The sequence below is a fragment of the Eulemur rufifrons genome, chromosome 19 (genome assembly GCF_041146395.1).
Source record: "Eulemur rufifrons isolate Redbay chromosome 19, OSU_ERuf_1, whole genome shotgun sequence".
Lineage (NCBI taxonomy): Eukaryota > Metazoa > Chordata > Mammalia > Primates > Lemuridae > Eulemur > Eulemur rufifrons.
In genome coordinates this window covers 47,140,968-47,153,501 of record NC_091001.1, presented here as the reverse complement: position 1 = coordinate 47,153,501, position 12,534 = coordinate 47,140,968, and the positions used below count along the sequence as shown (strand labels likewise).

The 12,534-nt window shown below is 49.0% G+C and overlaps 1 protein-coding gene across 1 annotated transcript; it reads right to left on the bottom strand.

Annotated features, from left to right (window-relative positions):
• Window positions 1-1,402: 1,402 nt before the first annotated feature.
• Window positions 1,403-7,026, bottom strand: FABP1 (fatty acid binding protein 1). The gene is made up of 4 exons (XM_069494520.1): window positions 6,866-7,026; window positions 5,124-5,296; window positions 3,613-3,705; window positions 1,403-1,525 (listed from the first exon to the last, which is right to left on the bottom strand). The coding sequence occupies exons 1-4, from the start codon at window positions 6,930-6,932 to the stop codon at window positions 1,475-1,477; spliced, it is 384 nt and encodes a 127-aa protein (XP_069350621.1). The 5' UTR covers window positions 6,933-7,026; the 3' UTR covers window positions 1,403-1,474.
• Window positions 7,027-12,534: the final 5,508 nt, after the last annotated feature.

Here is a 12,534-nt window from a genome sequence, read left to right as displayed (position 1 = left end):
GGTATTGCCCATTGTACAGGTGAGAAAACTGAGGTCCCAAATCATGGATTAGTTAGCTAGAACCGTTTCTTCAAGCCCAGTATTTCTACTTTAAGTCATCTGCTTTTTAAAAAATGTATTGCTCATGAAAGAAATAGTTTCACAAAATAAGTGCTTTGCAAAAGATTCAAACAACATAAATGATACAAAAAGCTCTCGACCTCCCACTCAATTCTGTTCCCAGAGGTAATGGCTATTATTCTAATATCTGGTGTTCCAAACATCTAGACTTTTTTCTATATGTTCACATACATATATGTATAAATAGATAATTTTGTTTCATGTTTTAACAAAATTTACATAGATGATATTATACTGCTAATATAATTCTGAAACTTGCTTTTTTTAAAAAAGAGCTTTGCCTTAGATAATTATATTTCTATATCAGTATATAGAGATCTACCTCATTCATTTAATCTATTGTGGATTATTTTGTAGTATGGCTGTACTACAGTTTATCTAACTCTTTTTTACTTATAAGAATTTGTTTCCAGTTTTTGGCTGTTGCGTCCTTTATATGCTTCTTGTGCATGGGTAAACACTTCAGTAGGGAGAGATACAACAGTGGCATTGCTAGGTGTTAGGACTTCACATTGAAAATATTAATGGACACTGTCAAGTGGTGCTCCGTATCAGCCTTACCAGTTTATGTCTCCAACACCAGGCGCATAGCCATTTATCATATCCTTACAAATCCTGGGAGTTACCAATATTTTTACTAGTTTGATTTTTAAAATGACATAATACTTCCTCTTGCAGCCCTCCTCCCTGACTACTATGAGACTAAACATATTTTGTATTGTGAATTGCCTATTAATATCCTCAACTCACTTATCCATTGACTCGTTGGTCTTCTTATTGATTTGGGGAGATTTTAAAATTTTGTTATGATTTTTAGAGACAGGGATCTTGCTATGTTGCCCAGGCTGAACTGCTGGGCTCAGGGATCCTCCTGCCTCAGCCTCCCTACTAGCTGAGACTGCAGGCATATACCACTGTGCCAGCTTGGGGGGATATTTATACTCTGTCTATTAACCTTTGTTATGTAAGCCAAAACATTTTTTTGAATCTGGGTTAATATCTTTTTTCATATAAAACATAAAATTTTTGAGGTAGTCAAATTTATTAATCTTTTCCTTCATGGTTTTTGCCCCTAGTATAAAAAAGTCTTCTATATTTGAAGTTATTTATCTACTGTCATATCTATTTCTAATATTTCATATTTATTTAGCTCTTTAGTTTATCTGGAATTTATTTTTGTGAATGGCAGATGAACTAAAGAGCTAAATATACATGAAAACATAGGTGATCTGTGCTCACTGTCACCAATAGCACTGTCAATGAAAAGCCACTGAGAAGAGAAGATATTTTTAAAACAAAGTTTACTTTATTACATTAATTTTACACGGTAAAAGAATATGAAATGCTGACTTGTCTAAATTCTCTTGCTGATTCTCTTGAAGACAATGTCACCCAATGTCATGGTCTGAAAGCCAGAAAAGAAATCATGAAATGTTCACATTGAATTGTAAAAATAAAACAAAACAAAATGCCTACAAAATAGCCCCAAATATGCTAACATATGAGACAACTCAAAGATTCTTTTGTTTCCTATAGGACTGGGGAGGGATTGGCAATTCTTTCTTAAATCCTATGTCAAATCGTTGTCACTTCATTTCCTCACGTGGAGGGCTGTCCTCCCTTTGACTGAAATCCTTCCTACGTCAACAGCCGTTATAGCGAGACCATCCAAACCAGCCCAGTCCAATCCAACTTCTCAAAGTTTCATTGAATGCCTACTATTCAACAAATACATGTCGGGCACCAAGGATACACGTACACCGAACCACACAGGCACTTAGCCTGGAACACAGTGGGCACTGCATAATTATCCCCCTAAAGCTGTGAAACATACAAAAACATTGGACGTGTCAGCTTTAGGCTTATTGAGGGATATTTCCTCTACCCCTCCTGGTTCTCTGAATAAGACTGCTTTAATGACATTGCATTAGGGTGAAGGTCAAGGTGAAGAAGAGCCCCTTAGCTTCAGCATGGAATGGCTGTTGCTTAATGGGTTCCCGTCCTGGTTTACTAGCTGGGTGGCCTCGGGCAGGCCAACCTGTCTGTTGAATCCCTCATCCTGCCTGCCTCACAAGGAGACAAGAGGATTAGGCGAGACGAAGTGTGTCAAAGGACATTGGCCAGGAGGACAGTTCGTCTCCTGCCCCCCACCTGCACCCCTGGCTGGGGTTGGGGTGGGCATCACACATTTTGTGGTTGATGCTCACACTCACTAGTTGAAGGATTTTTCCACTTGAGCAGGGTGCTGACAGCCCTGTGGACAGTGTCCAGTCTCCTGTGACTCCCTAAAGCACATATTGGGTGCAAAGAGGAGTCAGAGACACGTTACCAAAGGAGAAACAGTGAACTGTTCACTCCTGAACTGAGGACAGGACCCGGCCGGCAGCCAGGCCCCGAGGATGACTGCACAACTGGACTGTGCCAGGCTTGTAAGCTGCCACAATCTCACAAAGAATGCGATTCTCCTTATAATGCCAAATGGGCAAAGGCATTTATTAAGCGCCTGGGCTTGCAAGGCAGATGGAGGCCTCGGTGGTTCATTGGCTAGTGCTGAGGCAGAAGGGAAGGGTATGGCTCTGAATTACCATGACCTCATAAAATAGAAAAAGCTATTTTCTAAGGACTGAACTTTTGGCCAAATAAAGCCTTCCTTGTGTGTGGGTGCTGCACCAAGGGAAGGGCTGCTACATGAATCACCAAGGCCCACAGGAGGGCTCAGTGGACGCCTGCGGATTGAATGGATTTCTGCCCTCCAGGCTGTGGGCGAGTCTTGTGGCTACATCCCAGCGGAGACTGAAAAAGGTGACCTGTGCTGGTGTCTCTGCACGTCCTACCAGGTGCCTCTCTTATTGCATCCCATTTGGATGTTGGTCAAGAAAGGGGAGAGAAGCTGGGGAGTGGGCGATGGGGAGGAAAGGAAGGGGGGAGCAGGAGTGGCTGACTCCCACTAGGAAAGTGTGGTGAGGGACAGCCAGGGTGGGGAACCAGGAGAGGTAGGGAAACACCAGGAGGGCCACCACTAGCCGATGTGTCCAATGCCTTTGGTGCATTAGAAAACGTTGTCTCTTCCTCAAGACACTGTATTTCTCTCTGCTGAAAAATTGCCCTAATACACCACACTGGTTTTGTTAGAACAAGACTGTAGTAAGTATACAAATCTACACTCTCTAGAATGTGAGTGGCTCCCCTGAGGGCTGGTGTAGTGAACACTGTGGCTGGCAGCTCCATGAGACAGAGCTAGTTCAGAGGGGTCCTGGCTCAGTTTCTCCACTTAGAAAACTCAGGGTTGTTGGGAAGATTATCAATAATGTGTATAAACTGCCTGCTACGTTATGGATCCGCAGTAAGTGGTAGCAGGCATGGACAATAGGAAAGGCAGGCGTTTGGGGGTGGGGGTACAGGAGTGGGGGCATGGGGTGTGTGAGCTGCTCCTCACGCTTCTCCTCTCCTCCCTCAAGCCCCGGGAGCCGAAAGCTCAGAGTGCCAACTTACACTGGTGATTGTGTCGCCGTTGAGTTCAGTCACGGACTTGATGTTTTTCAAAGTTGTCACCAGCTTATTATTGCCTTCCAAGTGAACCACTGCCTGTAGGGGACAGAGAGGCAGCCTGTGAGGAAGGGCCTGGGGAGGGAGCAAGGCTGACATGGTGTCTGCACCTGCGCAGGTCCCAGCTTGCAACGACCCGAACACTCCTGTTCCTACACCCTCAACCCCCCAGCTCTCTGCTCTGCACAGAAGTGAGGTGCATTTAAGAACTGAAGAACGTCAGGACTTCTTTTGTCAGAATTTTAATTTATGGCATGTGGTCTAGAAATGAGCACAGAACACCTAAATGGTCCCAAATACAAATGCTAAAATGAAATCAAATAAAATCTCAATTCTACAAGCTAATGGACGGAGGTAGTGGCAAAATTTAAAGTATTGGCCAGCTGAGAGAACGCATATTTTGCTTTGGCATGTATTATTCTTTCCAGAATGCTAATCTTTCCCATCATGATGTCCTTTCCAAGCCTTATACATCCCCGAAGAGGTGACAGAAACGCAGCAGGGCCAAGACAATGGCCAAGGTTAACAATTTGCCTCCAAAATGGACAATTGGAAAAGGTCTGAGACAAAAGCCCTGATGGCCTGCCCCTTACCATGGGCACATCAAGACGATCTCCCTCCTAAAATTTATCCTCACCTGTAACGTTATATTTGGAGGCACAAATAAAGAGCAAACAGGAGAGGTAAAAAGATGGACAAGCTGAGCCCAGTGCACAGAGCTGGGGGGTGGGGTTGCAGGAGAGAAGAGGGCTGCTGGGGTGTGGGGCGTCTGCGAGGGAGGAGACGGCCACCCCCAGTGCTGGGATCTGCTGCCACTGCCTGCCGTCCACCCGCACAGCCCACCCCCCAGCTCTCGTCACACACCTTGAGCTGCAGCCCAGCTGATGCAATGCTGCCCTGCCCGCTGCCTTCCGTCTGGGAAGATTGACTATTCCCATTGTACAGATGGGATAGTTGAGGCCATGGCTTAGTGACCACCCGAAGGCTTGGTCTGAGTGCCTGCCTGGGGCCTTGGCATTCTGGTGTCACCATCACCGGCTCCAAGAAGTCTCTACCCATCACCACCAGCTCTGGCCTTTGCCAGTTAGGGTTTTTCACTGAACCCCATTTACTCTGCTGCTGGGCCCTGCTTAGAGGACTTTGAGAGGCAGGAGTGCTGGGCCTGGGAGAACCTGAGACCTAGAATCCTGCTCTGTGCCTGGTTCCCCCACATCGTCCATATGGGGCAGCTTGGATTTGGGAGACTGAGCACCACCAAGACAGTCCCCAGGAAGACGAGAGCAGCTGCTCTAAGACCTTCCTCCCTAAGAGCTGCCTTTGTCTCTCTGCTTCTCCCACCCTGAGGTTGGTTAGAGATGGGATATCTGTGGTGGGAATTGAGATGTGGGTCCTGAGGGAGGAACCCAGGTTCCAGGGAAAGTTCTGGAAGAGAGCGTGGCCAGGGGGGCCCCTCCTACCTTGACCTTTTCCCCTGTCAAGGTCTCCAGCTCACACTCCTCCCCCAAGGTGAATTCGCTGTGGATCACTTTGGACCCGGTGGTGATGGTGAACTTGAAGTGCTTCCCATTTTGCTCGATTTCCGACACCCCCTTGATGTCCTTCCCCTTCTGGATGAGGTCGTCAGGCAGACCTGGGAGAAATCGTCTGAGGTTTAGAGATGGGCAGAGGTGGGAGCTATCCAAGCACGGTAGATGAGGGAAGCATTGTGGCATTGGGGTAGGGAACAGGGGAGCAAACTCACTGTAGGTCCAAGGGAGGCGTGGGCTTTGGCCTCTGACAGGAAAGGTCAGTGGCCTGGCCTGGCCTGGCCTGCTGTATCTTGATAGTCAATTTATAAAAAGGACACCCTTCTGGCCAAAAGAACCTTTCTTCTTGTGAGCACCGCGGTTCTCACTCACTCCCCTTCCTCATTCTTTCCTCCTTTAACGACTTCGCTCTTGGAGCATTTCATTCCCTACACCCAGGGCGACCAGAGAGTTTGCCTTCCAAACCGGGTCACTCCTGAGAGTGACGGGGGAATGATTCATAATTATGCCAGGACAATATGCACAAAGCAGGACTGTGCCAGGCAAACCTGTGTTCACCTCTGCAGTCAAGGCTCTGGAGGAAGACGGACCAGCAGTCCCTTGCCCTGGGATAGGGCTTTACAAACGTCAGAGCACATGTACACTGTTATATGAATTGAGTTCACAGAAATCATGTGTGTTGGCAGTGGGAGTGGAGGGTCCTGTTGCACAGGGAGGGATGCAAGACACAGAGGTGGTGTGACTTGGCTGCAGAAGAATATATCAGCCCTGAAGGTCCTCCTCTCCTGGCCCTGCTGTCTTCTGCACCCTTCTCCTGCTCGGCACCCTCCCTTGTCATGCTGCACCCTCTGCTCACAGGGCTCCCTCCACCTGGAACACGCTCCCCTCCCCCAGTTCCCTGGCAGACACCTGCTAATCTTCCAAGGCTCAGCCCAAGACCCCCTTCTCCTCCCAAGAGCCTTTCCTCCACAAGTGCCACACCCTCCTGTATGTGACCCTGGGAGGCCTGGGGGTTAAAACAAGTTTTCTGGGAACCAGCACCTGCTTCCAATCCCAACTCAAACACTTCCTGCCTGCATGACCTTGGTCATGATTACTTAACCTCTCTAGCCTCGGTTGCCTCACTGTAAAGTGGGAAAATAATGCCACCCAGGACTCAGAGTTTTCTGTTGAGGATTAAATGGGGTATTGCATATCCAGTGCTTAGCTCGGTGCCTGGCACAGTCAGCACTGCACACCTTAGTGGATATATTACCCTTATTTCTTCTTTTCTTCTCTCATTAAACTGCGACCTTGAAAATAGAGCTCATCATTATCTGTCCCTCTGGTATCCCCCTAGCACAGTGCTCAGTGCCGGGCTGGCCTTGGATCAATGTTTGTTAGAGGAGTGAATGCACACATGAGTGCGTGGCTGAATGGACAGGACCACACAGTGAAGTACCGGCAGACATGGGCGTCAATCCAGATCACACCGAGTTCAGTGCTCTTTCCACTTGCCTGGAGGCTGGCCTTGCCCAGTGAATAATAGCATGAGCTGCAGGTAACCACAGAAGTCGACAAAATGCCCCTTTGTGTGTAGCCTGAACCTCTCCTCCCATCTCAACATCCAAACCCTGAATAGCTACTGCCGGTGGGGCCGGACCCAGAGCCTTGGTGTCCAGCCTTGGACTCACCAATTGCCTTCATGAAGGGTTCAAAGTTTTCCTGGCTCTGCAGTTGGTACTTGCCGGAGAAATTCATGGTGGCAATAAGGCTCCCTCTCTACGGCTGACCCACAGCACTGCAGGTTAGACTTGCCACTGTGGGCTGTTTTATAGGGGGCTCCTTTGCCTTTGAATATTGACCAGAGGTCAGCAGCTGTCAATTCCTTTATGGCCAGGTTCAAACATTAACTCCTGAGAGCAATGGTCATGATAAAGAACAAGATGGGCACGGCAGAGGTTTGCCCTCAGTCAACAAACAGTAACAAAAGTCAGTCGAGTGCAAAGCCCTTGGCCCTGCAGCCTTTAAGGTGACTCAGCACCCTTCCCCGAAATAAGTGTGTGTATGCATGTATGTACACATGTTTACATGATGTGTATTTGTGTGTATATGTGTTGCATGTCTAAAATGTGTGCATGTGCATATGTACACATGTGTACATGCTTGTATACATGTATGCATAGACATGTGTACACACGTGTGCCCACATATATGTGTCTGCATATAAACACACAGAAAAATACCAAAGACTTCCTTTGAACTCAAACCCTCACCTTCTTTACATAATCTTATGATTTCTTCCCACCCTTATCATCATACAAACTTCATTTTTAGAGTTGTCATCAGCCCCTAGAGTGATTTTGTATTCTGGGAATTCCCCCCTGATGATTATGGGCCCCCCACAGTCCAGATTTAAAGTGTTAAAGCAACACATCTAAAGGGCAGCACGTGGAAACTGAGATTTATAAGGCAGAAACGAGGGAGGGGGAAGAGGGAAACTAGTAGCTGCTGACCTACCCCATTCCTGCCTAGAAGGGCAGGACGGGGGATTCAAGTTCATATGCAAGGAGCCCCTGACTGGCACCAGCCTTGGGGGGATGACACAGCAGCACTTCCAGGGGCCTTGGGATGCGCCTGTTTGTCATGAAGCACAGAGAGATGCGGTACCCAGTGGAGGCACTTCCCCCCACTGCTGGCCCCAAGGAAGCTCTCGGCAAACACCCATAACCACCAGGTTCTCTCCCTTCTCTGCCTGTGCTTCGGCGTCAGCCTCCTTATTTGCAGCCTCCAGCCTTTATCCTCCTGCCTCGTCCGGGCGTGAGCTTCTGGCAGTTCCTGTGGTTCCAGAGACCACAGGTCCTGGGTAGCCAGGAGCGCCCTAGTGTCTCATGTACCATCATGACGACCACCCCCAACAACACTCCTACTTTTCTATCATGAGCTCTGACTTTTGGCTTGGAAAATGATTTCATTGCCTAAACTTTTAGCAGGGCTGCCAGCCCTCAAAACCCTGCTCTGGTCTCCCCCTCCACCTTCATCCCTCCTTTCTCCCCAGGCTGTAGTTCCAGTCACAGGCCAAGGGAACAAGTTGCAGGGGGTCCTTGTCTCTGTGTCTGCGCCCAAGCCACTCTCTCCTGAAGCTTTGCAGCCCTCAGGGTCTGGTTGGGCAGGAGGCCGGGGGCATGTGAGTGGATGAGAGCTCATGCCAGGGGGCATCGACACCATGGGAAGACACGCATGAAGAGTGCGGGACCAACACAGGTGTGCCCGCCCACAGGACACGTGTGCTCTGCAGTCTCCAGGCCCCACACATCCGCCACACTCTCCGGCATTTGGACACATTGATCCAGCAAAGCACTTTAGGTGTCCTCCCCTGCACCCACAGGCGCAGTGCCAGGGCCCTTCTCTGCCATCCGTGACCAGTGGCATTAGCGTGCACCCTGCCATGGGGAGATCACCATGGCGTGATCAGAGTGGCGTGAGCAGAGAGCACGCAGTGCTGCAGATCCTGGCACCAGCACCCCTTTCCCTCCAGCACAAAGGGCCCTCCTCTGACAGTGTCCCAGACACACAGTGCTTCCCAGGCCACTCGTTGGGCTGTCCCTGTACGAAGCTGAGCAGGCTTATGTGGGAGAACTCACAGCTGTTTATATCACCACAACTGCCCGAGCACCAGGATGGGAAGGGGCAAAGTGGCTGAAAGCATGGTGGGGACACCTGCAGTCCCCTCTCTCACCTTGTTCCGAGCCTTGATTATGGGTCTCTCAACGTGTCTTGTTATACTGAGGGAGCCCATATTAGACCCTGAATCTCCAGGTGGGATATTGATTTTTCATTTATTGTACGTGGAAGGAAGTGAGAAATCCATTATTTTAAGAACTGGCATGAGAATTCCTCTCAGAGAAGAAAGTGTGTGTGTGTGTGTGTGTGTGTGTGTGTAAATGACTGGATTAGCTGCTTGGGAGAGAGAGTGTGAGATCCCAGACCATGTGTCAGGGAGAGCTGAGCTGGCGAAGGGAAGGGCTGCTGCACTGTGAGGAGACAAGGAGAGGCCTGTGTGTGTCTTCCTGTCCCTCCTCCAGACTGCAGGGGAAGGGAGAGGGTGCAGCAGGCAGGGAGGAGGGGGACCAGCCAGAGGGCGTGGGGCGATGGGGCACAGAGATACCCCCAGTGGCTGTGAGACAAGAAGGACTCCAGGAAGGCTGATGTTGCCTTTGAAGCTGCTCGTTTGCTGCAGAGTGAGTCCCCATCCACCTTTCTTTAATTCTTTCCCTAACCAACTCAAAAGCTTCAGTAAAATATAATACATCAATCAACACATGTGCCGGTAGAAGATGATGAAGGGCTGGCTTTCATTTCTGGATGGGTGCGACGGAGCTGAGATAGCGCACCTAGAAGCAGTGCCAGGGAGCAGCGTGTCCGTAGGGGTCCATTCCCCCTAGGGGTCCCCAGGTCCCCAGAAATCTTAGGGAAAGCTTTGGAGGGATTCAAGCTCATTTGATCTAGATCCCAGTGGGTTACTTGTGCCACCGGAAGCCTGGCTGATAGCTAGCCTATGTCTGTCTAATGACCATGCCACGGTTGAAGCCGGGGCTAAATTCCAATCTATATCTGAGGCCCTGCCCACCCCACCTCACCAACCACCTACCTCAAGAACTCTTCCAACATTTATCATGGAGCTAATCAGCAAAAACCTGCTTACGTGGGAAGCTTAGGAGCTTTGCAGCCAAAAACAATGAAATAATCACCAAGGAAAATGACAGGGTAGAGTCATTACCACCCCCACCCCATCCGCCCATCAAGTGCTTAGTTTGGGAGAATCTACTGGCGTAGCACTTCCTGCCTGCCTTGTCCAGGCAGCACCTGCAGACTCAGAACCGCACTGTGGATGCGACTGACACAGGCTGGTCTAGGGCCTGGCACTACCAGAGAGGACCTGGCAGCTCCCCCCGGCAGATGGGCAGCTCGACAGGAGGAGAGGCAGGTAGCCCAAGCTGACAGACACGGGGCCAGGCTCCCTCTGGCTCCCAGATCCTAGACGTGGCCATTCTTAGGCAACCCCCAGTGGCTTCCTTTAGGCCAGTTTTATTTATTTATTTATTTATTTGGTGAATCTTGAGGCCATAGAGCTAGGTAGCCATTTCAAAAATTAATACTTGTGAATGATTTTCTGTAAAATTAGGAGAGGGTAATGACATCTTCCACCCACTGGCTGGGCAAACACAAGAAGAGATAAGCTTAATTGCAATGACAAAGTTCAAGTGGCTTTCAAGTTTACAAACAAAAAGAAAAGACTCCCATTCCATGGGCACAGCTTTGGATTTGGTCCCTCTGAAGACTCTGGCCCCTCCCCTTGGGCTCCATACTCAGATGGGCAGTGTGGAGATGTGGGAGTGGAAGGGGGAGCCTCTTGGTGGCAGGATGTGACAGGAGTTCATTTTAGAACAGGCAGTTCTGCACTTGTATCTGACCCGAGTGCCTGCAGTGCTTGCCCATTTCCTGGGTGTTTGGGACCCAGGAGGTGCCCTGGGGAGCCATTACCTCTCCTAGAGGCAGGGCTGCATCCGGGAAGGACTTGGGTTTGGGCCCAGCTCTTCTTTGTACCCGATGTGTAAGCTTAGAACCTTGCTGAGGCTTCATTTCCTTATCGGTCAAATGGTCATCACATTCTTTGCCTTGGGAAAGAACTTCATTAACCCTCAAGGCCTTCAGAAATGCACCACTCCTGTCACAGGGGATCAGAGCACTTTGCATTTGCATCTGCCAGGTGTCCCCGGGGCATCACTACCCAAGACAAATTAAAAAATTTTTTTTTTATTTCAACATATTATGGGGGTACAAATGTTTAGGTTACGTATATTGCCCTTGCCCCACCTGAGTCAGAGCTTTAGGTGTGTCCATCCCCCAGACGGTGCGCACCGCACCCATTAGGTGTGTATATACCCATTCCCTCCTCCCCCCTCCCACCTACTGGACACCCGATGAATTTTATAACTACATGTGCACTTAAGTGCTGATCAGTTAATACCAATTTGATGGTGAGTACATGTGGTGCTTGTGTTTCCACTCTTGGGATACTTCACTTTGTAGAATGGGTTCCAGCTCTATCCAGGACCAATTTTTATGTTTATCTCCTGGCTTGGGGACAGGCTTCCTTCCCATCTCCCTGGGCCAGTGGGTAGTGTCTCCAGTCCCTGCTTTGCTGGTGGTGCAGCTGTGTCTTTTGCAGGCCCAAGAGTCTCATCTCCTCCCAAGGGCCAGGAAAACCGAAGCTCCTGGCCATGTGGGTCTATTTCCAGGTCTGGCAACCACATCAGGCTTCCCAGTAGAGCTCACTGCTCACTGCTCTGACTTTCGGTTCCCTCTGTGTTCCTGGAATCTGGGGATTTTTTTTCTTGTGATCTAAGCTATATATCTGAACAGCTGCTATGCTTCAACCTGCACACTCTGGCCATGCTGTGGGAAGAGTTTCCGTCAACTCAGTCCGCCACGTGTCAGTCCTGGAAGTCTTCTGCTTTTACCATATGCTGTTTTAAATCCTTTCGGTAGGATCTCAGGATGTACACACCTCAGCAAAAAAAAAAAAAAAAAAAAAAAAGAGAAAAAGAAAAAAAATGTTCAAAGACATTTTTAAGCTTTATTTTACATATGCCTATTTTGTCTCTTCAACCATGGTAAGTTCCTTAAAGAATTCCCCTGTAACAACTGCACAGGGCCTAGAATGGGACCTGCCTTAAGGAACCATTCACTATCCTCGGCAGTTTTAGAGACTTACCTGCTTAAAGAATCCGTGGGGAGGGGTGAAAATAAAAACATGCTAAACAGAAATTGTGGGCGGTGCTTTACACTGTAAAAGAAATCATACTACACAGACTGCATAGAAAAGTGTACGCAACGGACAAACCTTCCCTTCACACAATAGGTTTTTAGGAATGTCCCTGTTCTATGACGTGAGGGCCCTCACTGAGCTCCCCTCCACACGGCAGAGTGGAGAAGCCCGTGGATGACACGGCAGGCAGTGGAGATAATGTGCAGGCTGAGGTGATCAAGAAAGAACTCAAAACTTATCTGCAAGGCTGAGTCCTAAGGCCCCTGTTTTGGCTATTAAGCCAATACTATTTATTTGTCCTGTGTCTCTGTGTCTCTTGCCCCCTGAGGGTTGAAAGCTAGTCCAGTTGGCTTCAGTGTCAGCCTGACACTTCAAAGAGAGAGCTCTCCCAAGCAGTCCTGAACCCTCTTGCCACCCCTACCCTGCAGCCCTGCACCATCTCTGCTTCCAGGCCATGGACCATCCATGCTTCGGAGCCACGGTGTTGACTCCACTGACCTCCTTTAAGGCTTAGCACCTTGGTCCCTCTCC